Genomic DNA, 27,062 nt, shown 5'->3' on the forward strand with positions numbered 1-27,062 from the left:
AACCATTGCAAGACCATATTCGTGACATCACAGTGAAATGACATTCAGCCAGTACACACTGTCACTGTACCACCATGGTCATTGTTTTACAATGGGTGTCAATGAATCATTAATCAGGGTTTCAGAAAACAACATGTTTGAAATGATTGTGAGGAAGGTGTTAAAGTGTTGCTTTGGGCACCAGCTTTAGAAAGAGGGATCATATTGGTACAAATGTCACACTTTACAGTTTTGTATATATCTAAAGAACCTCTTGTGAAATTGTCATAAAACTTGCTAAGGACCCTCTTTAGAAAAAGTAATATAATGTATCAAGGGGGCGCCTGGTGGCTTCTTGTCTGTTTTTCTGTATGTCATGTAGAGTTTTGCATATAGCTACAGAACCACATGCCCAATTGTTGAATTGAAACTTGCTCAGGACCTTCTTTAGCAGAATATACCGAGTGCATCATAATCTGTGGGTATGTCTGTCGGTCCTGTCTGTCTGTATGTGTCACACTTACGGTTTTAATAGATCTAGAGAACTGCTTATCCAATTGTGAGAGCATTTGAAAATGAAATTCTTTATTAGACGTTATTTTGAGGATCAGAATCTGGGGGTAAATAGAGGCTTACAGGCCATGGTTGATATTGGCCATGGTGATAACTTTTTCAGGTTATTGATGGATCATTTAGAATTTACAGCTGTGGCTGGTGAGGAATGTCACTGACATGCTTGTCTGATCTTTGTGGATGCAGGGAGGTGCTGACTGATGCAGTTCTAATAGCTGTTGCAGTTCTTCAGTCTTCTAGAATTACTAGCCACTTTGGCCAAAGGTCAATATCTAGTGTAAACGTAGCAGGGAGGTCCATCTTGTTCCTTCCATTCTTGTGTAATTCCTTTGAACACCCTAATATAAATATGAATACCTTTCTGCATTTATAATGCATTCTTTGTAAATTCTTTGTTATTTGAAATCAATATGCAAAGCAAGAAGCATTGATTTCATCAAAATAAGATCTGATTCAAAGCACCCAGATTATTTACATAAGCTTTATGACATTCTTAAAATGCATTAATTGCCTGCTTCCCTCACTATCGTACATTATGAGTGTCAATAGAATTATTTTGGCATCTATTTGGAATCCAGTTTCAATACAAAATGTAATCTTCAATGAATGTGTTTTAAATCTAGAAATTGGTTTGCCCTTATGCAATCATTATATACACCTGGAGCACAATCAAATCATGATACAAAATTATCAGATAGAAACAAAATTATTTCAACCTAGAAGGAAACTACTCAAAACAATAACTGAGCCACTCCTACGGACAACATATCTACTTGCTAGGTTTATACTGTGTTTTTTTATTTTTTATTTTGCCAGAGCTGTCTTTGCACTTGCTTAGAAACAGGGCCTACATTGGCTGTGATGTGAACAATTCCAGTAAATATTGTGGTGGATATCTTTTTACTTTGTAAACTAACTACAAAACACTAAATAGTGGTAAACACTAATGACATTGAGAAAGACTTGTAGATAGATAGGCATCTATTTATGTGCAAGTACAAATAACACTGCAAATAAATTCGAAATAATTATTAGGATATTTAAATACTTTCTTTAAGGCTTCCTGTGGCAAACCTTAGTCAAATCACATCAAAGGGAGTGAGGTACAGAGAAAGCATAGTAAAATGCAAGATACATTTTGAATAAACAAATACATGGTTTCCTATGTTCTAGAATGTATTCCACTGCGTCCGTTTTATAGACACTATTCTCTGGTGCATTGATATGTATTTTATTGGAGAAACAGGCGTTGCTAAGGGTTTTTTTTTTTTTTTTTTGCAAACAAACGCAGCTCATGATGACACACCCAGGCATTTTTTTTGGTGTAACTGAGCACGTCAGATCTTCAGGGTGGAGTTTTGGATAAGTGGTCGGAATCTCAAGCGCTGTGAAACAAGCTGTCAGAAATATTGTAACCTTCAGAGCAGCAACACCTGGAACGCAAGGGGAGAAATAAGTTTTTGGTGCACGATTTATACGGCTATAAACCGGAATAATGGATACAATACTATCCAACGGACACAAGAAGAACAACATGGTTGATAGTGGCTATTTCAAAAAGGTAGGACGAGTAGTAAGTAACTTGCGGTGATTTTGGTTTATACTGTTCAGTACCCCATGTCAGGAGTTCAACTAGGCTGTATAGTTCAGCAGCATTATTGTTTGGCTCATTTCAGTTTTAAGCCATGCAAGCTATTGTTTTTCTTGTGACTTAGTTTTGTGGTTGTATACATTTTTAAAACATTGTCTTTTATCCCATGCGTTGGGTGTTCTATAGCAAATGTGTTATTTTTGCTCCGATTACGGGAACTGTTTTTGGTTATATATATATATATATATATATATATATATATATATATATATATATATATATATATATATATATATATATATATATATAATTTGGAATGTTAATAAACAGTTAAAAATACATACAAACAATAATGTTAGTAAACTACTAAGTACTGTCATAACTTTTTTAGAAGTCATGTGCTTTCAATAAGGGATATTTACAAAACATTATATTAAGTATTTGGTATATGTAGGTGGCATAGTTTAGAATTCGAAAGCGTGTTGGGTTTAGGTTATTTGCCTTATGTCCCGTCTCAACCTTGAGTAACCTTCTGAAAGCAAATTCACATTGATGTAATCGGAACAGGTTCAGCAAACTGTTGCTTAATATTAAAATGGCCGCCTCAGAAGTATGTAAATTTAACACCTGTCAAGTTCCACTTTTCGTTTAGGCGAAACCTGAAGACCGTAAGCAAACAAGTAAACATTGATCATACATGAACAAATAGATTAAGTTTCGGGAGTATGTGTATGGACGACTGTTTTAAAGTGGTTGGAGGGCTGTTGACTATTCCAACTCAAACTATCTTTGCCAGCTGGTAAAGGTAAACACATGGGTTGTGAAATTGTGCCAATAAATAGTCTTGAAAATCGAACGGAGCGACGGGGGGACTCTAGGATATAACCTATCCTGGGTATAGACTCAATATATCCAAGCTGTTCTAGAATGAATATTGTTTCAAAAGAAAGACATTTCAAAATTTAGAATGGACCAGATAACAAAGTTCTGCGCAATAACACATTCTGTTACCTGGTTTTGTCATTAATCTATCGGCACACTCTTTTATAAAACATGCGGTACAAACTAGTAAGATCATATTGTTGGTTCTGAAATATATATAGAAATAGCATGGCTGGGTTGACACGATATAACGTCATGTAAAAAAAAGTCTAGAGATATCGGCGTAAATATAAAGTGATATGAGGCGTTATATTTTTTGACGGGTGCGGTTCACACAGGCTAGTCTCCATGCTAGGTAATGCATTCTAGCGCCCTTTTCTTTCAGTGCGTGCACCTGCAGCACCATTTCATGGCTCATTTACTGCAGTTACCTATTCTTGTTTAAAAACATATGTAATGCAGTAAACCTCTTATTGTTACCGTGTGCATTTCACTGGAAATAGAGATACAACTATACTATAGTAATTGAATGTATTTGTTTATGTAGGAAATGCATTCATTCATGGGTTTTTAAACAATTCATATTGACAAATCCACTGCATTCAGTCCCCAAAATCAGAAAATATCAGGATTTTTTATATATATGTGTTAGATTTTTAGTAACCTAAATCCAACATTCAATGTACCTATTACTGTTTAAAGAAAGAGCATTTTGCAGTAACTTGGGGATCAAGGTCCACTGGCCATCCACTATGAGGTCTTTATTGTCTTACTGTTTAGAAAGACAGTCAAACAGGCTGGACATGTTGGTTACCTGTCATGCAACAGAGGTGTGTAACAGTTTGCAGTAGAGTAGTCAGTTACACAGGCACATCGGAACATCAGACTCCAGTTTCTGTCCTTTTTTCACTTGTGGTTTTAGATCTCATGGTGCCCTCATCCCATAATTAACTCTGACATGTCAACAGTAAACTGTGTACATTATTAACTGTATATATACAGTACATGTTCATTTAAAGACAGCTTAATAGGGACCATATCGGACAGTTACATTATATTCTCCATTGAGGGAAGCAGCCTCAGTTTAGCTGTGGGTTGGTAATAGCGAATAGCCATTAAGTGTTTAATTAATGGTTACTGAAGGACAGAGATAAGGGTGATGTACAAATAACTGACGCCCACAGATTGCATTGTCCCACAAGCATGCCATATACATACTGTATGAAACCTTGGTTACTGTTTACAACGTTTGCTTCACTGTTCTTTAAAATTTCTTGTCATGTTTTGTTGATGGTCCAGTTGGTTTTATAGTCCGTATAAGTACATTAACTTCAAATGCAGACAGACACAATCTTTGTTACCCTACAGTATGACCTAAATAGGCAAGCCCCAGCTACTACCTGCAGCAGCACGAGGTCCAAATCCGATATTTTCACCAGGGTTCATTAAATTCTTTATTATATAAAAAGTAATAAAATAAATCCTGGGTTGTTTCTGTACAGCAATGATTATTATTGATACTCACTATAAAGTAAGCTGTGTTTCTACCAGCGTAATGCAATCAAGTACAAATAACTGAAACGCAGTTTAAAAACAGTATTGTAGGTGAAGTGGAGCCAGCTGTTTCTACCCACACCGAGTTTCAGAGATCTGTCTGGGTCCTCTGTTTCCAAACTCTCTCACAGGGATTTTCGGAGCCACACATTTGTCTTTCGTGGAACTGGAAACTAAATATGTGCACTTTCTTTTCAACTTAAAACAATTGGACTTTTTTTTAAAGCATTTCTTTCAATTTACTATTTTTTAATGGAGAATAAATAAGTTAAATAATGAGAAACTAACAACTCGAGAGTGATTAAGAGAGCTTAAACTATATTGTAGTTGTTTGGTTCTTTATAAACTCTTAAAGCGTCTTTTTGCTTAAAAAAAACTACTGTAAATAAAAATTCAACCCCCCCCCCCACCCCGCTTCCTAACAATCTGACAAAAGTGAACAAAAGTCATCTAAGGCAAATTTTATTTTCAATTTCCAATGTTCAGTTGTATGAGACAAACGAGTATACAAGCAGAGGGCATTCCCTTTTTGAGATTAAGGGTACCTGGAGAATGAAGAGTATAACAGCAGTGTGGAGTAGTGGTTAGGGCTCTGGACTCTTGACCGGAGGGTCGTGGGTTCAATCCCTGGTAGGGGACACTGCTGCTGTACCCTTGAGCAAGGTACTTTACCTCGATTGCTCCAGTAAAAACCCAACTGTATAAATGGGTAATTGTATGTAAAAATAATGTGATATCTTGTAACAATTGTAAGTCACCCTGGATAAGGGCATCTGCTAAGAAATAATAACGTAGTTGTAAAACAACTTTGCGTATTTTCGTAAAGTTGGTTGGCAGTTAAGTATATGTAGGTCCTAAATATTTTTGGAATTAACTGTACCCTACAGTATATGCTGCTAAATTAACAGAGTGATTTCTCCCATAGTTTCTGCAGCGCTGTTGAAACCTGTCGTTTTGTTTTTGCAGGGCTGTAACCCCTTTGCACAGACGGGACGAAGCAAGCTGCAGAACGAGCGTGCCTCTCTGAACCAGCAGATCATTAAGGAGATGCGAATGAGGGCCGGTGCTGAAAACCTTCTGAGGTATGTTCCCACCATTGTATGCAGGGCAGTAAAATGCACTCTTTGTTCTGCCTGCTGTATCGTACTGGCTGACAGCGTCAGGCAAGCTGCACACAGTGTCTCCCGACACTGAACAGCATCAGCAAGACCCTTTATTTTATTTTATATTTCCAGGAAATGTATTGGTGTTAAAACAAATATGAAAAAACAGGGCATCTTATATTCAGTTTTCCTAGTAAATATGGGAGTATAGTGGGGGATAGAATACAGCTCCCTTCTATCCACTGTGACTGTGTAAAACTGGTGACCACAGTATGTTCACAGGCTTGCACAAAAAACATTTTTTTACAGTCATGATATTTTTGGGTATAACATTTTTTGGGGGGTCCAAATTTTGGGGAAACATGTAAAAATACAACCAGAAGGCTTTTTAAAACCTGAAAGTAAGGGCCTTCAGTACCTGCCATGCTTTATTAAAGTATTCTTTCAATTCATACAAACCGTTCCCAGCCGTGTATCTTGCTGTTTTGGGACCACAGAAACTAGGGTAGTTGTATGTAAGTGTTTTGCACACCCTAAAGGTGGTACAATGAACACAATATCGTGTTTGATTCAGGAAGACACATTTTTGTGCCTGCTTAGGGTCAACAAGCAGGTCTGAGCTGGAACAGGATCGCCTGCGTGTTTGTTCTAGATAGGTTAGGCCAGCATAATCTGATCTGAACTGAACAAAGCATTACTGTCTTCAGATGTGTTTTTGGGTTAGGATACATTAAGATAAACTTCTGCAGCCAATGAAATCTTGAAGAGATTTAAAAGTTACCTTTTTCCCCCTTTTTCTTTAATTAATAGTGGTGGAGCCTGATCTCCATGTGGTTTTTATTGATAAAGACATTAAGAAGTGTCGGAGGAAATTCCTATTGCGAGGGCAGGGAAGAGTTTTTTTGACAGCAGGGACTGAGATGGATTGAGAAAGTGATATTGAACATTCTGGAACTTTTATCAAATGGAATGAGTAGAACTCTTTCCAGCTGACTAGTTCTGACTCCCACTTTGGACATGTCAGCCGTTCACTTCCACAGCCTGCCTCGGGCAAGCCTGGATAATATTCAACCCTGATGCAAAGACTCATTTTCTATCCATTTTGTTGGAGACCACTAATACCAGTGTATTGTTCACATGCTGGGATAGAAAGCCATGTTTTACGTGAGATTTAACAAAAGGACAAGTTTAGCATGACCGCTTTTTTGTGTGGAATAGGAATTTAAGACATGTTTATGCATCAAACCCATGAAGAAAGTAAACAGGCTACTCTAGAATACACTGGCTCACACAATCTAGGGTTCAAAAATACATTTTGTTAAGTGCCCAAACAGTACAGCTATGGCCAAAAGTTTTGCAACACATAATTTTAGGATTGAAATATAATAATAAAAAAACCTATAAGAACATAATTTAGATCTTTTGTTTAACATCATGTAATCAAAGAAACTACAAGATTATATCACAAAAGTCTACCGGAAGCCATAATAGTAGTACAGTATTTTATTATTTATTTCTTAGCAGACGCCCTTATCCAGGGCGACTTACAATTGTTACAAGATATCACATTATTTTTACATACAATTACATGATTTCTTTTACACATTATTTTTACATACAATTACCCATTTATACAGTTGGGTTTTTACTGGAGCAATCTAGGTAAAGTACCTTGCCCAAGGGTACAGCAGCAGTGCCCCCACCTGGGATTGAACCCACGACCCTCCCACTACACCACACTGCTAACCACTACTCCACACTGCTGCCCTAGAAAATCTAACATTTTATGTTAGATTTTCACATTTGAAATGTCATATTTGTAAATTTTTGTTACGTTAAGCATATGGAAAACTACAAATCGGTATGTAATTCAATATGTTAACGTAACATTATTCAGGTTTTATTCAACTTAATGAAGCAAAATTAGTTAATTCTATAGGGTGATGCAAAACTTTTGCCCATAGCTGTAAAAGAAAGAAAGAAAGAAAGAAAGAAAGTCTTCCCAAGCTTTCGCCTTGTGGGATTCATCAGGGGAATGTAAAGTACAGGAGTAGATTACATTTGAAATAATTCTAGGACAAAGAGACAAACATAGAAGCAGAACAGCGAAAGCCTTTCCTATCATCAATAATTGCAATTATGTCATGCTAAAAATGGTGAGACGTGTTGAAGTGTACGGTAGGGCTACAGGCACTCCTTTTTTTGGACTGGATTGTGGATTGCATATTTGTTGTTGTTAAATCTTAGCATTGCAACCCAGTGCCAGGCTCCCCCGAAGCAAATTCCACACAGCACAGATGCAATGGGAAATCAGCTGATATGGTTTATGTGGTGGATCAGAACTACTTTGGAATTAAACAAAATTAGACTGTTATCCAACAATTTGTATTTGACTGAGATATGATACAGTGCTACTTTTAAAAGAAAACCATTCCAATAATAGAAAACTCCCTAAAAGTTTCAATACATGGTCTTTGTCAGTGTTTTGAAATAGCCAGTGTTGGAAATGTTCTGCATCTTTCGATGTCTAATCTCCAAAGTAAAACAAATATTTTTATCAGAATGAAAGATGCAGACTAATTCTAGTTTAGAGGATAAAGGTAAGCGTGGTGAAAAAAGATCTGTTCCGTCAAATGACAGGGGCGGTAACAGAAAATAAAAACAGCATTTTACTCTAGAATACAAGCCTTCTGTTTTAAAGAAGTTACTAGTTGGTGGTTTACATCTGAGAAGGCAAAGTGCCAACCAAGATGATATAGTAACACAAGAAGGATCAAAGGAAGATGATCCATAAAAAAAAAATTAAAAATTATAGTTACTCCTTTGTAAATGTTCACCATAGTAAAAGCATAGCAAAGTGTAATAGGTAAGCATTATAAAGCATTAAAAAAAAACACTAGCAAAGCAGATTAAACTACTGTAAATGCATAGTATAACCATGGCAAAGGCATGAGAAAAGTGCAAACTTACTGTGTAAATGTATGGTGGTAAACAAGGGCTGTCACAGTACACAAATAAAACCCATGAGACCATTATCACCAAACCAGTTCATTGATTTCTTCTATACCTGTTTATTTCTTGTGTTAAGGAAGATGCCAAGATATTTCAGGATTTAATTGTATGGTATCAGCTGTTTGACATTATTGCACCCACATTCTTCACTGCCACCCACCACAGGCGTCATTTCATACTTTATTGCCACTAGAAGGTGTCAGATATACAGTATAGAAGATGCATGTATTTTTTGTATAGAGAAACTCTGTATCAATGACCTTGGGTTTGCTTTTGTTTCTTCCTCGTATTCTGGTTGTTTTCCGTTTAAAACTCAGTGCCACACCCTAGCCCGTCACCAGTAGTTTCTGGCTTTCAGACCAGTGAACTCAAGTTTTAGAGCTGTGAACCACAAAATGGTATATATCCAACTCTTACCTTTTTGTGTTAAATTCCTGCCTAAAGTGGATTGATACCAGTTTTGTTCTCTTTAAGAACATCAGTGGCTAAAGATCTGGAACACCTGTTAATCTTGACTAATTAAGCCAATAATTGGTTCAATTAAGTAACTGAGAGATTGGTTGAAATGAAAACCAGCAGTCACAGTAGCTCTCCAGGACCAGGGTTGTAGACCCCTGCTCTAATACAAATCTGATAAATATATTTTCCTCTAAGGACCAAATACATCCACACGATTGCAGTAGTCCAATACAATGGCTTTGTTTTCTAAGCTGTTAGGCACTACCTGTCACAACTACCTGTGTACACTAATTCAACTAAGCACTTATGTTCTGGTCTATGACAAACGTTCATATTTGAACACAATTCTGTTCTGCAAATGAAATTCTAACTATAAGCAAGGTGTGCTTAAACGAATGTTATGGCTTCTATCCCTGTTGGTGACATGAGGTTAAAAGCTCACCGGTTCACTGTTCTCTGTCCTTTTACACTCTTTTAGCAATAGGCTAAAAATAATAAATATTAAACCTAGATTTAAAAAAAAGGATTGCGTGTTAAATGTTCATGAAAAAAATAAGGAACTGGGCAGGGGAAAAAAACCTTCCTTCCTGTTTATGGCAAAACATTTCCCCCTGTTTGATTAACCTATCTACAATATCCCTCAGGTAGTTTGCTGTCAAACTTCAAAGAACTCTGCATTCCTAGCTGTACTTAATTGGACAAGCCCCATCCTCTAGAATGTGCTAAGAGGATTGTCAACATTCACTGTGAAACGTGATGAAAAACATTAAGCAACTCACTTCATAAAAATGCAGTTTAAGTAGTGTTATGTGTACAACTTGTGTACAATTCTGGAACCCAGTTACTATAGGTGTTAGGGATTTCACATTTATATCAGCTCTCAAAACATGCTTAAAGGCATACAAGTTTTAACCCTCTGTACCAATCTGTATGTTTAAATATGTATACAGTAATCTGTTGCATATCCAACTGTGGTGGGACCAGAGTAAGGGCAGATATGTATAAAGTCGGATGAATGAATCCTGTTTTAAATACCATTATACACAGCTGTAACAATTACTATATTCACACAATTATTGTTTTGAGATTCAGCTTTTATTAGGGAGCTACACTAAATCCCTTGTTTAGAACGATACAGGGTATTAATGCTTGTGACAGAGCAGCTGTCTTCTTTATGGGTGCGTGCATTCGCTGTTGAGTGACAGGTAGAAGACGGAGGTTGAAGTTGAAACGCCCCGTAGGCGAACAGGATTTATTTACATATCAACACACTGAACCGCTCACATGACACTAATGATAATTGACTCTACTGTATATAAATAAGTACATACTGTACAAGGGCTGCTACCATAATCAGGGTTTTATTACAATAGAAAAGGGTTAGCTGTGCCTTTATCGATATGAAAATCACTAACAAGATACAATTTGAAGTGACCTGTTCTTTAAATTATAGTTATAATTGTACTTTCCTTACAGTAATATCTCTCCTAAGTACAGGTTCTCTATTACATAGGAGTTTACTGTGGTTTTGCAATGTTAAAAGCTTAGTCAGTGTGGTGCCGCCTGTTTCATCAGGAACTTCGCTTTAACTCAAAAAATAAACTGATTTCCTCTTTCTGTACAATGATTTCAGGCAATACATTTATTTCTGTCGAAAAAGGGAGGGAAATTAGGTGTGTGTTAATCAAAACTATGGCATATGCATTTCCTTAGATGTTAGTCACTAAGGGAAACACAAAAATGTTTTTCTACAACACAGGCAAACATAGTGCTGTCAGACCCCGTGTTTCTTGAAAACATGTTCTGTAATGATGGCTTTGTGAAAAAGTATGTTTCCGTTGTACTGCTTTCTTCCTGCAATATGTGGTTTTGTGTATACTGTTTCTATAACAACGTGTGTGCATCAGAGGGGGCAACATGCAAAAACCTTTTCAAAGATTTCAAGAGTACTGATTCCAGTAAAATGTGGGTTTGATTAAAAGTAGTTGACATTATCCACAAAGGCTGGCTGAAACTGTTCCATCCAGATTAATTGAGCTGCCTTTGGTTGGATAGCTGTAGAAAAATAAACCATTTTAAATGTTTCATTGTGTTCCAGCTTAAATGAGGAAATTATTTCCAGGATTGTTGAATCAGACTAATGGAGTTCCCCGAGAGAACTGTAAAAATGAAGAAAGCACTACAAACTGAAGAAATGGAGAACTAGGCTACATAGAGATCTTTATAAATCTGTCTAGTCACAGAAACTGTTAATCCACTTTATTTACATCCTATAAAGGCTGTAAGTAAAGTTTTTGACATTCATGAAATTGTGTAATCCATCAAAACAGACTTTTAATAAACTTTTAATAACTTTGTGATCCGGGCCCCACGTTTCACCGATTCAGATCATTTTGACTAAAAGATCCCTGGGAGAAGTTCTTTACTGGGGACACAGAATACTTCTGCTTTAAATCCATTGAAATGAAAGCCAAAAAATGATAATAAACTAAAACGGTGAGCCCATACAATATTTAAGTTTTGCATGCACTGAAGACATTTACTCGGACATTCAGTGTACTTGTATAAAAAACTATAATGAACCATGGCATAGTATTCGTAGGAAAAAACGCAGGGTAAACTTTACAGAGAAGTGCCTGATTGGCATTATAGAAGGTATTACTGCTATATGGATAACTTGCAGAGTTCCTCTTCTAATCAGCTGGAGTCTTTTAATTGCTTTCCTAGCAGCTGGGTATCCAATGAGAGCTTTTACAGCTGTCTGGTGCAAGCAGGTGGGCGGGAAAGCTGTTGTTTTACTGCTTCACATGTTGTTACAGATTTGCTGTCAATAAATAAATATCGAATGTGTCTTTCAGGAACAACTGTGTGAGTGTGTGTTTGATTAAAACAGGTAATAGGGAGCTGAGATTGAGGAACCAGGAAGTTCTTGATGATGACTATATGATGATGACTATATGACACTGCACACTTGACCAGAGTGTATCAAAATTGACAGTGTTTTTCTTTCTTTAAAATGACAGCATTGGTAATCAAAGCAAGTTTGCCCAAACTGGTTTTACATCAGAAGTGTGTGCATTGTTTCCAGTACGCTGTCAAGAAACAAGCAGGCAATGTTTTCTCACATTACCTAATGTTGCCTTAAGGAAACTGCTGAAGACGCTTTGTCTTAGTTTCTCTTGGCATTTGAGTTTGAGATTAGTGTAACTGCAGATCGTATGAGACTTGTTTAGAGTAAGTGCTGACCAAGGTTTTAAAATATATATATTTTTATTATATAATAACTGGTCCCTGTTTTCTAGTCTTCAAAGACAACTCCGTAGAATGAATAGCTGCTGCTACTTCCTGGTACAATATCACTTCCTGTGCTGTAGTTCACGTTCACTCCAGGGAGGTCACATGGTATTTTTATATTTTCCTTTCTGTATAATAAGGGACTTAATATTTAAATACAAGGCTATGAATTTTCAGGAGGACCTTGAGTTCTCAACAGAAAGCTGACTAATGTCTTTCTCCCTCAGGCGTGGTGAAGAGGTTTTTCATTCTTGAGGATTCAAAGACTGACTAATGTCCTTCTGCTTGTTTCCAGGGCAACCACAAACAACAAGGTCCGGGAGATGGTGGTGCTGGAACTGAGCTATGTCAACTCCAACCTGCAGCTTTTAATGGAGCATCTGGAAGGCCTCAACAGCTCAGTGGAAGTCTATCAGAACGTAGAGTAAGTCATGAAATAGCTTGTTCCTGTCTAAATGGAATTGAATCCCCTTTCCATGTAATGGTTCACCACAGTACATTTGCAGTGCTTTTCCTTTTTTGGTTGAGTTTCTCTGTCAGAAATGTGCATTTATGACCATCTGTAATAAATAGAATCTAGTCCATAGTTTTCAAAATACAATAATGGGCCTATTCACATCTGATTCATTTGGGCATTTTTCAAACTGAGCATTTCCAAGTGAAGTGATCTGCGTCCTTTGTGAAACTCCAAAATCATTAGGTTCCTCTCCTAAACTAAAATATAATCGAGGGAGCGGTAAAAACTAGAACACCTTTAACTAATAATATTAACACATTAAATGGTGTTGTTTGCTTTTCGCAAACAGATTTTGCAACGGTAATGGGCAGGTTTCAGTATCTAGGTGACCTTTTATCACAGTGTTATTTATCTGATAAGCTGTAACTAAGTGGCAACCAAATGGTAGTACATCTGGAAAAAACAGATTGGACTTAAAGGTAGGGAAAGTAATCAGTATTCTGTGTCATACGTCTTGAAAATCTGCCGTGTCTCCAGTGGCAACCGCAATGAAAAGAGTGATTAGTCCAGTAAATGAAAATGCAATAAATTTGGCATTTGGTAAAAGAACACCAGTACTGCAATACAATACTCTCCGGTGATTCAGCTAGAGCCGTGCCTTCTCAGAATGCCAAGTGCCAAGGCTTATCTGTACAGTCATTTTTTAATTAACAAGCACTTTGTACAGAACTTCAGAGAGGTACATCAGCACCCCTTACGTAATGTTAGAGGCAATGACTGAGGAACGAACCCCCACTTTTCAAGTTCAGAGGCCAACACGCAGCCAAAAGAACCAAACTCCCTTTTACTGTGGAGCAGACGGACAGAAATCTATTGCAGAGACCAGTACAAAGGCAGTCAAATATACACCCAATGTACAGTTTGTAGAGGCAGGTTAGTGTAAAATTGCACATGATTGTGGGGAACTGCATTCTTAATTTACTATCACCTTACAGAATTAACACATTTTGCTTCATAAAGTCAAATAAAACATGAGTAACATACCGCTTTGTAGTTTTCCATGTACTTAACGAAAACTGCCAAAAATTGAAAAATGTGACATTTTTTAATCTAACATGAAATGCTGTACTACTATTATGGCTTCTGGTAGACCTTTGCAATATCATTTTGTAGTTTCTTTGATTTACATGTTTACTAAAATATCTAAATTATGTTCATACAGTTTTTTTTTTAATTTATTTTTTTAATTATGTCTCAATCCTAAGATTCTAGGTGATGCAAAGCTTTTGGCCCTAGCTGTACATTTAGACAAGGCAGGCATGCTCTGTAAGGATAGCTAACTCTTTCTTTGTTTCTTTCTTGTAATCAATACCACAATACTGTTACTGGATATTCAATATATCCTATAAAAGAAAAGAAAGGTATATTGGAAGAGAGTACGGAGGAGAGAGATAACACAGGAAAGGAGAGAAGAACCTATAAGAAACCTCAAATGAAGTCCAGAGGATTCACTACACTTTCATTAGGTGTTTCAAAACGAGAACACAAGCCTGTTGGCTTGGCATCTGACACAGTTCTGCTGAAACTGATATCAGAACACCTGATTTAGTTTGCAGAAGCAGGTGTTAACCCTTGAATGTGAGCATGGAATCTCCCTCTATGAGAACAGTGTTCTCTATTCGCTCCCAGTACGGTTTTACTGCATTTGAAATGGTAGTCGCATACCATTTATACAGTAGATGTTCCGATATACCAAACATCTTTTGCTTCCTTAAGCTGGAACAGAGTTTGCATGTGTCTACTGCCTGATAGGGGAGAGATTGACAGTGTCCATTGTTTGTGTGCCAACATTGTTTGATTTATGATAAAGCAGGGTGCCAAAAGGCTAAACCATTGAAGAATCCTGCTGTAGAGTGAATCTGAAACATGATTGTGGAACAGACCATATCTTCTATGCATCTGGAAAACCACCTATCCACTTGTGATGAGACTTGATATCACCATTATTTAACTTCCATTATTTTAGAGGTGTCATTCTGTCTGTATACCCCTAAACATATGTCACAACCCTAAAAGTCTTGCTTGATACAAAAGTACTTCTCATTTTCATACACTGTACAAGTGCTTCAGTTTTTATTTATTTTTTTATTTTTATCTTTTTTATAAATTTAGTCGTTGCCAATTATTTTTTATTATTTTCTCCCAATTTGGAATGGCCAATTGTTTTATTATGCTCAGCTCACCGCTACCACCCCTGCGCTGACTGGGGAGGGCGAAGACGAACACACGCTGTTCTCCGAAGAGTGTGCCGTCAGCCAACCGCTTTTTTTCACACTGCGGACTCACCATGCAGCCACCCAAGAGCTACAGCGTCGGAGGACAACGCAGCTCTCGGGCAGCTTACAGGCAAGCCCGCAGGCGCCCGGCCAGACCACAGGGGTCGTTGGTGCGCTGTGAGCCGAGGACACCATGGCCGACCTAACCCTCCCTCCCCCTGGGCGGCGCTCGGCCAATTGGGCGGCGCCCCCCGGAAGCTCCCGTCCTCGGTCGGCAAAGGAATAGCCTGGACTTGAACTCGCGACGTCCAGACTATAGAGCGCATCCTGCACTCCACGTGAAGCGCCTTTACTGGCTGCGGCACTTGGGAGACTGGTAGCAGCAGTGTATGTGTAAATGCAATGAACATAAATATGTGTATTCCTCATAGGGAGTCTTTTCAGCTTTTAGATTCTATCTGGACTGTGATTGAGTGAATTTAAGCCACTGTGGAGAGCGAAAAGCTGTATTTTGGACAATAAAAATACATGTCCTGGGATTCATGCTTTGAACTATCAGTGCTGTCTGAGTGGTGATTCAGACACAGCAGTGCTTCAAATTGGACTAGTTCCAGGGACTTTTAGTTTTGTTGCAGGTACATTCAGTCTTAATGAGCACCCTCCAAAAGGTGACAGATAAAGCAGTACAAACATCCATGGTTGCATTGTATTGCAGATAAGCCCCATTCATGTCAGCATTTGAGTTCACAGCTCCTGTAATGGCCCAACAATAACCCACTGTCTTCTCAAGTGAGTGTGGTGTGAAAGAGGGTACAATGCTTAAGATGCGTCAACTCGCTTTTTCAACAGCAGGATAATCAGGCTCAATGAAGAGAAGCTGCTGGGAACATTTTGTTTGAGGGAAAAAATACAAAAGTTGAACTGGGTCTTGAGCTGGCATATTGTGTGTTTCCAATTCTCCTTTTATTTTTTCTAATATATGACCAATGATTACTGAATAAGGATGTTGGGGTTGGCTCCTGTCAACCAAGCACCCACTTGCCTATAAAAGTCTTTTTTGACTTAAACTTACTTGCATTGTGGCTATATTACAGAATAGTTCAGGTATCCCTTTGCATTAAAAACAATACGATATACAGCTGTATTTTGTGTCAACTTGTGATACATTATATTACTTTAGAAGCAGCTTCCATATAAATCAAAACTATAATTTGCACTGCCAACAACACTCTGTTCTAAACTTTTGTAATATTTATCTAGTTAAAGGTGGTAAACTGTGGCTGATGTTGACAAAACTGGGGGGGAGGGGTAGAAAGCTTTTGTAATCAAATTAGACTACCTTGTAAAAGCGTTACCCAACTCTTGGAGTACAATTCTTACATGGCTCTCTGTTTTCTTTTTCCTTTTGTGCACAGAGAGACTTCCAGCCTTCCTCTAATTCCTATGGGTCTAAAAGAGACAAAAGCAGCAGATTTTGCAGTTCCTTTTAAGGTATAGTACAATGACACCTAATTGTTGCAGATACTCAATTCTTCTTTATGGAACGACACACTCGCTTCTTCCCAGGACAGGACTGCACTTTTGAAGTCTGGATTTATAGAATCTATAAAAGATAATTACATGTTGAACTGTTCAGAACATGATGTGACTTTTTCAAAGTTCTTGCTAATTTCTGAAGCTATCTGTACTGTATATACACAGAATCCTGCAGCAAAAGTTGATAAAAAAAATCTCAAAACAATTGGGATTGTCCTTAAAAAGAAGTTTGCAACAATACATTCTTTCACAGGAGACAGTACCAGTTAATTATGAGAAAGTTACAAAAGTCACAGGATGTTCAGTAGCTCTTTATGTGTGCAGTATTGTAATAAGTGATCATTATCTTGTGTGAATTTAAGGTGTAGTTGTCCTCTTTGACAGATAATCTTTCTGATCTGTTCATATAGTCCAGAAAGATATGTCAGCAATTCACATGTGTTTCAAAAATTGCAAAAGCACAGGCAAGCATAGTAAATCATAGATAGGCTTGGTAAACCATTGTAAAACCATGGGTAAATATGGTACAGTTCAGTAAATCCATGAACTGCAAAAATTACTTAGATGAGGGGTAACTTACTATGTTATATTTGTTGTACAGGACTTTATATTGGAGCACTACAGTGAAGACAGCTCAAATTATGAAGATACAATTGCAGATCTTATGGATCTACGACAGGTAAGAATGTAGATATCATAGATACTTAGCTATGTAATTAATCATTGGGGCTGCACTTTTAGAAGCTCCCCAGAAATCTCCTGAGGGCCATGTAGCTGCACCTCCTCATGAATTCTTGTTGGATTTGCTAGTTTAAAATGTGTGGTAAGGATTAAGGAACAAAATTGGGCTTACTAAAAGAAGCTTTGAACATTTGGTAACAAGCGTCTCAAGACTAAATGGAGTATGCTAATCACAGGACATCACAGCGTGCCATCAAGACCCAGAATGAATTAGCGAACCACATTACTGTACATGCATGTCAATAAATATACACAAACCAAAAAAAGATGAAATATTTAAGAAGTTAAAGGAAAAAAAATTGGGAGCCGTGCAAGATGTTTTTTTCATATATATATATATAAAATGTACAGTCTATTAGAATGAGAAAATCACGTGTGACTCCCAAGTAAAGTTTAACTTGTTGGTGTTGCAGGCCTGTCGAACTCCAAGCCGAAGCGACGCTGGCATCGATCTGCTGAGCAGCTATTTCAGTCAGCTCAGTTTTGTGGAAAACAGATTCTTCCCACCCAGCAGGCAGATGGGGATTTTCTTCACATGGTAATCTTATCTTGATTTCTGTGCAACTGTTTGATTTATTCAGTGTAGTGATGTTCATGTTACTGTTTACTGCCCTGCTTTTACACAGATTAGAAACCGAACAGTACACTGATCATGCCTGACCGGCTCTCAGCTGTGCTGGATTTATGGCTGTAACTAAATGTGTAACCATAGAAAGCATACAAGGGTTTGAATAATAATAGATGACTATAATCGGAAGTCATAGATAAGAAACTGTGCTATTTGTGTCCCTACCTTATAAGTAAATAATGTGATATCTGTATAATGTGAAATAATATATAATGTGTATAATGTGAATAATGTGATATCTTGTAACAATTGTAAGTCACCCTGGATAAGAGCATCTGCGAATAAATTAATATTAATAAAAAATAATAGAATGGCATAATGAGGACAATGGCACCATTACTGTCTTAGCTTTGCCTTAGAACCTGGGAGCACTTTTTACTAATAAGGAGGTGTATACAATAATGCATTTCAATACTTATCATATTACAGTGGATTATAGTTATAACGCTACAGTCAGGAGGAGTTATTGCATATACAATAAAACATTGCTTAAATGTCACCTTGTTAAAAATGATAGATTTGCTTCTATTTAAAGCAATATAAATCATCTTCTATATTAACGCCACCCCTGTATTTAGTGTTAGGTCACACTGCACACGCAAGTCTATCAAACCTGTTGAATTCCCTCTCTATTAATATCAAAGTGCTGTAAACTACCAGCTGTTTATAAAACTTGGATTCACCATGATGTAACTCATTTGCATTTAATTATCTTCTCATAGATTGTCACATATCTGAAAGGCCGTTGTTAACCAGATTGTTGTAAATACCCTCAGGTATGACTCCTTCACAGGAGTGCCAGTATGTCAGCAGAACATCGCTTTGGAGAAAGCAAGCATACTCTTCAACACTGGAGCTCTCTACACACAAATAGCTACGCGCTGCAATCGGCAAAACCAGTCCGGACTGGAGAGCGCCATTGATGCCTTTCAGAAAGCTGCAGGTACTGTCTGCTGGGAATGGATTATGTTAGCAGAACCTGTTACCTGTTGTTTCTGTCAACAAGGCAACCTCGGGGGAAGCCAATTTAAACGAATTTAAGAACGAATCACAAATAGGCAAAAGGAATTATCTTCTCTGTCCTCACCAACATGTTTTGCTCAAGATTCTCAAAAAACAGCTGGGCTGAAGTACTACTTGAATATTTATCAATCCCAAAACAGATCAGCTGGCTACAATTTAAAAAACATATTTTTAAACACATCATACACGCTTTGATCTGTCTAGTTAGGACACCAACACATAGCTTGAATAGTTAAGGATACATTTGAAAAAAATAAAAAGGTCTTCGATTAATAAGTTGGGTTTTGAAATGTGCATGAGGTTTAGCTTCCACCACTTACAGCACTATCCAAATTGTTTTTGGCAATGTTATATTGATAATAGGTTGGAAGAGTTGATACTGTTTATTAGTTTGCCACAGTAGATTTGCAATGTCATTTTGCAGTTTCTCTGTGCTATTCCAATGAGTGTCCTCAGCTCACTGCGCACCAGCGACCCCTGTAGTCTGGCCGGGCGCCTGCGGGCTTGCCTGTAAGCTGCGTTGTTCTCTGATACTGTAGCTGAGTTGGCTGCGTGGTGGGCCTGCAGAGTGAAAAGAAGTGGTCGGCTGACGGCACGCGTTTCAGAGGACAGCGTGTGTTCGTCTTCGCCACTCCCGAGTCAGTGCAGGGGTGGTAGCGGTGAGCTGAGCCTAAATACAATTGGCCATTTCAATATGGGAGAAAAACATGGTGAAATCAATTGGCGACTACTAAATATGTGATAAACTGGACTGCAGTGTACAGAGTGAAGTGACATGGCTGCCTGTCTGTTTGGGTGCTCACAGGCACACTGAATCACCTGAAGGAGACCTTCACGCACACCCCCAGCTATGACATGAGCCCTGCCATGCTGAACATGCTCACCAGGATGATGCTGGCACAGGCACAGGAGTGTGTGTTCGATAAGATCGCACTACCTGGCATCAAGAACGAGTACTTCTGTCTCTGCAGAATGGCACAGGAAGCAGCCAAGGTATGATTGAGGATTGAGTGGGTTTAGGTCTGTGCTAAAGGTGTGGTCCCTCTCTTTGTTACTACTAGGGTGGACCAATAATCAAGCTATTGTGATATAATTGTGTAGTCTTGATGATATGGGATACCTTAATTCAGTGTCCCCGTGTTATGGGAGCAAAAAGCAGACTGAAAGAGGAAGTACTACTAACTAGGGATCAAGACACAGTTAATGCGAGTTACAATCATTTTAAGTCAATCATTGTTAATTGAAAATTGAATTACTACTACACTACTTCATAATTTAACCTTCTGAAAGCTACAGTGTGTTTGCATTCGCCAAAGGGAGTTTTACAGTTGTAGGGACACAAGCTTCCTCCCTTGTTCAGGCCTGCCTTCCACTGCGTCACAATGTGAGACAATTAATTAGGCGCTAATCGCAGCAGTCTGGCAATATAATTGACAACTTCAAGCCATGTTATATAGCAAACAAAACAGTCATTATAGAGGAACACCTTTTTTATACTGATAACATTTTAGGAGAAACGGTTTTTTAAACTCACGACCTTGTAAAAACATGTTTTAAACCTATATGAGGAACTACAACTTTACATAAAGTTATGATACTGTTATTTAAAAGACACTATTATGGCTGCTGATTAATCTTGACTCTGTGGAAACAACACTCATGTGACAGTACAAACAGGATTTATAATGTACATTAGAACACAAATGTAATTGGAAAATGTGTTTAAAACTGGATCTGTATTTCATAAGGTGTGTGATGTGTATAGTGTGGTATACCAGTCGATGATCCAGACTCCAGTTAAGGACCACGTCCCCTTCTTCTGGTCAGCCATGGCACAGGTGAAGATGAACCACTACAGAGCTCTGGCACATTACTTTGTGGCCACTGCACTGCTGGATCATGAGTGTGAGTAATATCATTGAGCGTATTAAAGAAACAAACAGCAGACTAGAGTCATTCAACCTTTGTTCATTTGTTGAAAAAAAGAAAGTTGTGAAAAGTAAACCCTCCAGCACCACCCCAGGAACAAAGCTGGATTCCACAGAAAATATATAGCTGCCTAGAGACACCAAAATGCAAGGCCAGAGGTACGACTGGTGTTGGTTCCTCAGGGGTTAACTGTCTTTACCAATTGTAGTTTCGCAGTTCATTTGTGATATACTGATGAAAATGGCCTTTAGTGTGTAAATGGTCAAAGAGCAAGCATAAAGAATTACAAAATCGCATGACATAAGTTGATGGATAAATGTGGCTCATCTGTTTCTAAAAGTCTGACATGGTTAATCAGAAAACTGCACGTCAAACAACAGCTCCTCGGTTTGAGTAACTGGGTAAGCCTGCGATGTGCAGCATTGAGTTCTATCTTGACCCTGTTTCTAAGTATGAGCAAAGTCAATTTGTCTGAGTGAAATAAAAAAATTGCAGCGCCATAAAACTAGCTCTATGACATCACTCTACCAGTCGCCCTATTTATATTGTGTGTTTGTACCCACAGTGTGTCCCAATGACGATGAGGACAAGCAGGAAAAAGCCTTGTCCCAGCTCTATGACAGCATGCCTGATGGGATGTCACCACTGAAAATACTCAAGAGCAAGGATGACCGCAAACACTTAGGTAATGTGTAATTACTGCAATATAATGAGGAAAAAGTACAGCAAAAGCATAGGAAAATAACCAAACTTTCCCAAGGCTTATTGAAAATAAAATCTAGTATGACTTTCCTTTATGTTGTAAGTATATGGTTTAGAATTTAAAGCTATGAATGATTTATTTAATGTTAACATAATCGTTGAAAGAATTTTCAGTGTGCTACTGTATTGGGATGCTTAAACGTTGCCATTTCCCCACAGGCAAGGCACACTTACGGAAAGCCATCCTGGACCACGAAGAGGCTTTGAGGATACACAACTTGTGTAGACAAGTGAAAAAGCTAGATGTCCTGCAGGAGATTCTGCAGGCCGGGCATAAGCGATCATTAAACAAGTATTCTGAATTTGATTCGGAGAATGACTTTGTAGATTTCATTGAAGCACCTCAAATCATTGGTAAGTGCTTGAAAAGCAGACGTACGCTATGAATACCAATACATACTAGGTGTACTGTTTGATAACCTGCTCCTAAAACCCCTTTTCTGTGTTTTTTTTTCCCCCTTTAGCCAAAACAGAGCAAAAAGCTGAAATGACAGTACCTTCCACATCAAAGGTGAAACTCACAGACTTTTTCCAAAAGCTGGTATGTGGGCCTCTAATTCCTGCTAATCGTAATGTATTTACTGTACGTCCAGGTGTTTAGTGGGAACTAACTAACAATATTAACAGGGCAGTAACAATAGTGGCGTGCAGAGCAAAAAAAAATAGACTTCTCCTTTAAGTGGAATATTGAAATACGGGCATTTTTTTTTGGTTTTATTTTCATATCATTGTATTAAAAAACAAACAAACACTGTTCTAGATTGTGAAAGCTAATTACTCCAAATCGCATTTAGCACCAGTTTAAAACAAATAATAAAGCAACTCAAGACTGCGAACACCTGAATTAAGAGTTGTTTATTTCTGGTTTCTTAACTTTATTGGGCGTTTTTCCTTTCTTAAAAAAACAAAAAGTCTTAATAGTTTTGGAGTAAGTAGCTTTGCGGAATTAGCCCTTTGTTCTGACAACCCCATCCCTGGGAGAAAGTGGTGGTGGTGTTGGTGGCTCAGCTCATTTTATCTTGGCCGTGTATAGCTTTGTAAAGAGACACTGTGCTACAAGATGGGACAAAGGAGGAGTGTTCTTACTTCATTTCAATCACCTCCTTTCAATTCCCCAAAAACAAATATTCGCCAGGATTTGCACATAGTCTGCACCACAGAGCAACAAACCACTGACCAAGTGGAAAAAGATGTCGTAGCTGCCACTTTGCATACAGGGGGTGCGGTCTGTCATAGCATACATTACAGAAACTATTGCAAAGCCTGATAGCTTGAGTATGCTATTTGGAATAAACACAAGAAAAAGTAATTTAAATATTGTTTAAAAAAATTGTTCGATTTGTTACACTGCAATAGAAAGACTGCTGGCCAAGAACAAATATTGTAGTATTTTAAGGATAGAAATTGTTTATTATTTTTGCTTTTTTTTTTTAATTGTGGCAAATTGAAGTTTTTCCTCTTTTTCCTGTTCTAACTGCATTTTTCTCCACACTGAAGTTGTTTTCCTTGTTCTTTTTACTGTGCCCTTTCATGATTTGCAATCACTGCACTGTGACACAGACCTCAGTAACCCTGCCTAGATCAGCCAAAGTGTCTTTATAGTAGTAATGAACACCTACCCTGCCAGCAATACAAAAACAAACTTGATCCGCAGCAAATTCACAAGATTGCTGTGGCAGTAACAAAGACAGGCAACTAGAACTGAAGGAGCTGTTCCTGAACTCAGGTCAAATCACCTTAAAGACTAAGTACTGGAGTTCTGAACAATATAGCGTGACAATATAGTGTTAATCGCTCTTCCTGCAGTGATTTAGAGGACAGATCTCAAACCCCAGTGCACTAGAGCGGCCATTTTGAAACGAGCTTTGAAACAGACTTTAAAGTTGTCATCATTTAAACAAATTGCAATAAGAAACGCTCCAAAAAAACATGTGAAGAATACCAGCAGTTTAACAATATGTCCAGTTACTGTAACCATAGAGGGTTAGGTTTATTTGCATCATGCAGAAATGAGAAGTCCCGCTTTCCTTCCCAGGGCCCCCTGGCACTGTTCTCAGCTAAGCAGAGGTGGACAGCCCCTCGAGGGGTGCACATCACCCCGCAGGAGGGGGATCTCGGCTTCACACTGAAGGGAGATGCGCCAGTACAGATCCAGTCCCTGGACCCGCTGAGTCCTGCTGCTGTAAGTAGAGATCTAGACAGAGATATCAAATAGTTTATTGTTGTGTAACTGTGCCTCAGAAGGTGATCTCATGCGTATTGTTACAGGACAGCAGTGAGTCATTATCAGAATGTTTTTTTATATATTCACCCAGAGAGAGAGAGAGAGAGAGCGAGAGCACTTGTGGAAATGTCAGGGAGTTGGGGTTGTTTGATTAACTGGGAGGGACTATTGTGGCAATTGTTCCCATAACTCTTCCTTATCTTGAGGGAGAAGACTGATGCCGGTAGTTTAATTTACAGTAAGAGATGAGAGATCAATCTGAAGACAGGTCCTGCATATAAGATAACACAGAAGTATCTCAATACTGTCAAGTGTTGGGACACATGGAACCTATATGATATTTGTTAAGGTGATGCCACAATTCTGATTTAATCAAGGTTCTAGTTACAAACCCTAATGAATAAAATGCAGGGTTTTTGTTTTTTTTTTCCCAATGAAATACTTGTTTAGAACAGTTTCGTGCATATCAAACTGTATTACCTCACAAGTTAAAGCTTTGCAAAGGGACCACAATATGTATATTCCTTTTGTTGTTTATTTAGTTGCCATTGTCATGTTTAAATGACTGTGCACTGTTATTTAAGAGTAATGGGGTGACCTTTCAAACTGCACCTTTAACTGTATGGAAGGGTTACAAACAAACAGAGCCTCCCATTGCAGTGAAACGCCTGAGAACCGCACTGGGACTGTTATAGAGGGCTCATTATAGTGTTGGCAACAATGGCAGGTCCCAAATTAAAACCAACAGGCTGCAAGTAAAGAGGGATTACCAAGATGATATAATAGCCATTCCCAGGCTTACCCTGTGGGTGAACTCTAAATTACAAGTAACCGCTCTGTTTCTGTTTCACCATCTTTTACCACGACACACATGGGATTTATTTTTTCTCAGTTCTATAGAACACGCCCCGCAGACATGTTTCATTTCACACTAACAAATACTTTTTATAGTGTTTGCTTTGCGTGCACTGGATATTATATAAAAGAAAAACTCTGTTATACAGTTTGCATCATTATGAGTGGCTCTGGGTTTCTGTTGCTCCAATATTAAATTCTTATAGTTTTCTCTATCTGTCTTTACACGGTGATTCATAAATCTCATAGTAGAGACTGTGAACTTCCACCCTCTTTATACCTGAGCAACCCTATGGTGGCCAAACCGTGCGTCACTATATATTATATATATATATATATATATATATATATATATATATATATATATATATATATATATATATATATATATATATTATTAATCATCCTTAGAAATTCTGACATGTGATTTGGTTAAAACCTCACCACATGACCAAAAATAGATCCAACTATTGCCCCTGTGAAGCTGCTTAAGGTCAACAGTTGAATTCCCTCAAATTACGTAATCACACTGAGCTAGAGTCCTGCGCGCGTCCGATTTTTATGACCCACTTCCGACCCGGACCCGACCCAAAACCGCAACACCGTCTTCTTACCAGCGACCCGACCTCACCCGCTTTAATATGACCTGCAACCCAACCCAAACCCGCAAGTGTTTGTCCTTTACCTACTGCCTGTCAATTGACACTCATGCTCTCACACTCACACACACAGATAACTCTACCATTCTCCACAGATTGAGTTTACACAAGGCTATACAGCGTTGTAGCTTTCTCTAGTGGTCTGAATATATTTTAACATTGTAATTATTAACTATCTCTACTTTACTATAAAATACCTGTCTATTCCATTCATGCCACCAGTTGAAAGGGAGCTACACCTGTACTTTCGCAGAGATGATGTACCAGTCATTCACAAAAACATAACAGTTTTTACAAGCAACGAATCCAGTCACATGTTCATTATTTTCATTCGCTAGGATTCCAAAATAATTCCACACTTGTGATTTACCTCTCGCACTATTATCCACTACATGATATAAACCCTGCGCTATCTTTTGTTTCACGTCATCCACAGGCATTTTTAATATCACCAAGCAGACGTGATAAAAAGATCTTGTGACGTATCAAACAAGCGAGAACAACACTGCTTAGTCAGCAGACTCCTCCCTAATTGCCACCTGCTTTAGTGCTGGAAATACCGATGCATTTACCTTCTAATATGTTATTTGGGAAAGGGTTACAGACGAGTACGCTGAAAGGGCAGAAAACTTTTTTGGTGATTCAAATTCAGTCCTGAACCACAAACCATGAAAAGGTTTACATTCTGACCCGAACCCAATGCAGGACTCTACGCTGAGCGTCCTTCCCTCTCCACACAACAAAGCAAAATGACAAACAACAGAAAATGAATTACAAAATGTACTACAAAACAAAGATGCGGCACACCCTAAAATCATCATAAAAACTTCGCTTTTAGTGTTTTCTGACTTCCAGCTCTACAATATAAATAAATACAACGTTCACAAACTCAGAGAATTCTATGCCGTAGTGAGAAAGTAAGACTGACAGTTCTATTCCAAAAAAACTTTAATAACGATGCACTGTGGACTTCAAACACATTACTTTCTTGATTGATTTCATAAAACAAATATGGACTGTAGAACCTCGGCTGCGGCTTTGGGCATTATAGTCCCGTTGATATATAGTTCTTCCCTTGGGGGGCCATAGTTTCCCACTATACACCTCCTCTCCAGTCCGTATTTGAGAGAGAGCGAGAGAGACTGGCATAGAGTATGCGGGACTGGCAGAGTTGAAAGACCATATTGTCACATGATTTGAATGGAATGAAGAAAGCTGTTCATACAAGCACTTTTTCAGACCAGCTCAGAGCCAGGTAAAGGCAGATTTATAAGAAATTAAAATAACTCAATTAGAGCAACTGAGCCCACAACCACCCAGAATGATTTAAAACATTGTAAAATTGCAAAGAAATGTGAAAAGTCCATTTAAATGACATTATAGCACAGGAAGCAAATGTTTAGTGCATTCTTACTTTACCTCTTGTTTTGGAAAAGCGAGTTGTGCAGCATGCTATTGACTGGAAGAGGGGAAAGCCTGAAGCCTTGAGTGGATGACTTCATCTTTCTTCAGCGTTATCACATTC

General features: G+C 38.1%; 1 protein-coding gene across 2 annotated transcripts in view; it reads left to right on the top strand.

Moving 5' to 3' along the window:
- The first annotated feature begins 1,893 nt into the window (after nucleotides 1–1,893).
- Nucleotides 1,894–27,062, top strand: part of rhpn2 (rhophilin, Rho GTPase binding protein 2) — a 29,373-nt gene continuing 4,204 nt past the window's right edge. The window contains exons 1-13 of one of the 2 annotated variants that reach the window (XM_034042998.3): nucleotides 1,894–2,113; nucleotides 5,546–5,661; nucleotides 12,743–12,871; nucleotides 16,596–16,671; nucleotides 17,318–17,395; nucleotides 17,871–17,995; nucleotides 18,862–19,028; nucleotides 19,914–20,101; nucleotides 20,857–21,013; nucleotides 21,603–21,722; nucleotides 21,959–22,153; nucleotides 22,264–22,340; nucleotides 23,835–23,981. In XM_034042998.3, coding sequence (XP_033898889.3) covers nucleotides 2,048–2,113; nucleotides 5,546–5,661; nucleotides 12,743–12,871; nucleotides 16,596–16,671; nucleotides 17,318–17,395; nucleotides 17,871–17,995; nucleotides 18,862–19,028; nucleotides 19,914–20,101; nucleotides 20,857–21,013; nucleotides 21,603–21,722; nucleotides 21,959–22,153; nucleotides 22,264–22,340; nucleotides 23,835–23,981 — 1,641 coding nt within the window. In that variant the 5' untranslated portion in view covers nucleotides 1,894–2,047. The remainder of the gene's footprint in view (nucleotides 2,114–5,545; nucleotides 5,662–12,742; nucleotides 12,872–16,595; nucleotides 16,672–17,317; nucleotides 17,396–17,870; nucleotides 17,996–18,861; nucleotides 19,029–19,913; nucleotides 20,102–20,856; nucleotides 21,014–21,602; nucleotides 21,723–21,958; nucleotides 22,154–22,263; nucleotides 22,341–23,834; nucleotides 23,982–27,062) is intronic. The other variant, XM_034042999.3, reaches the window with a different exon arrangement.

Source organism: Acipenser ruthenus, chromosome 20, assembly GCF_902713425.1.
Source record: "Acipenser ruthenus chromosome 20, fAciRut3.2 maternal haplotype, whole genome shotgun sequence".
NCBI classification, from domain to species: domain Eukaryota; kingdom Metazoa; phylum Chordata; class Actinopteri; order Acipenseriformes; family Acipenseridae; genus Acipenser; species Acipenser ruthenus.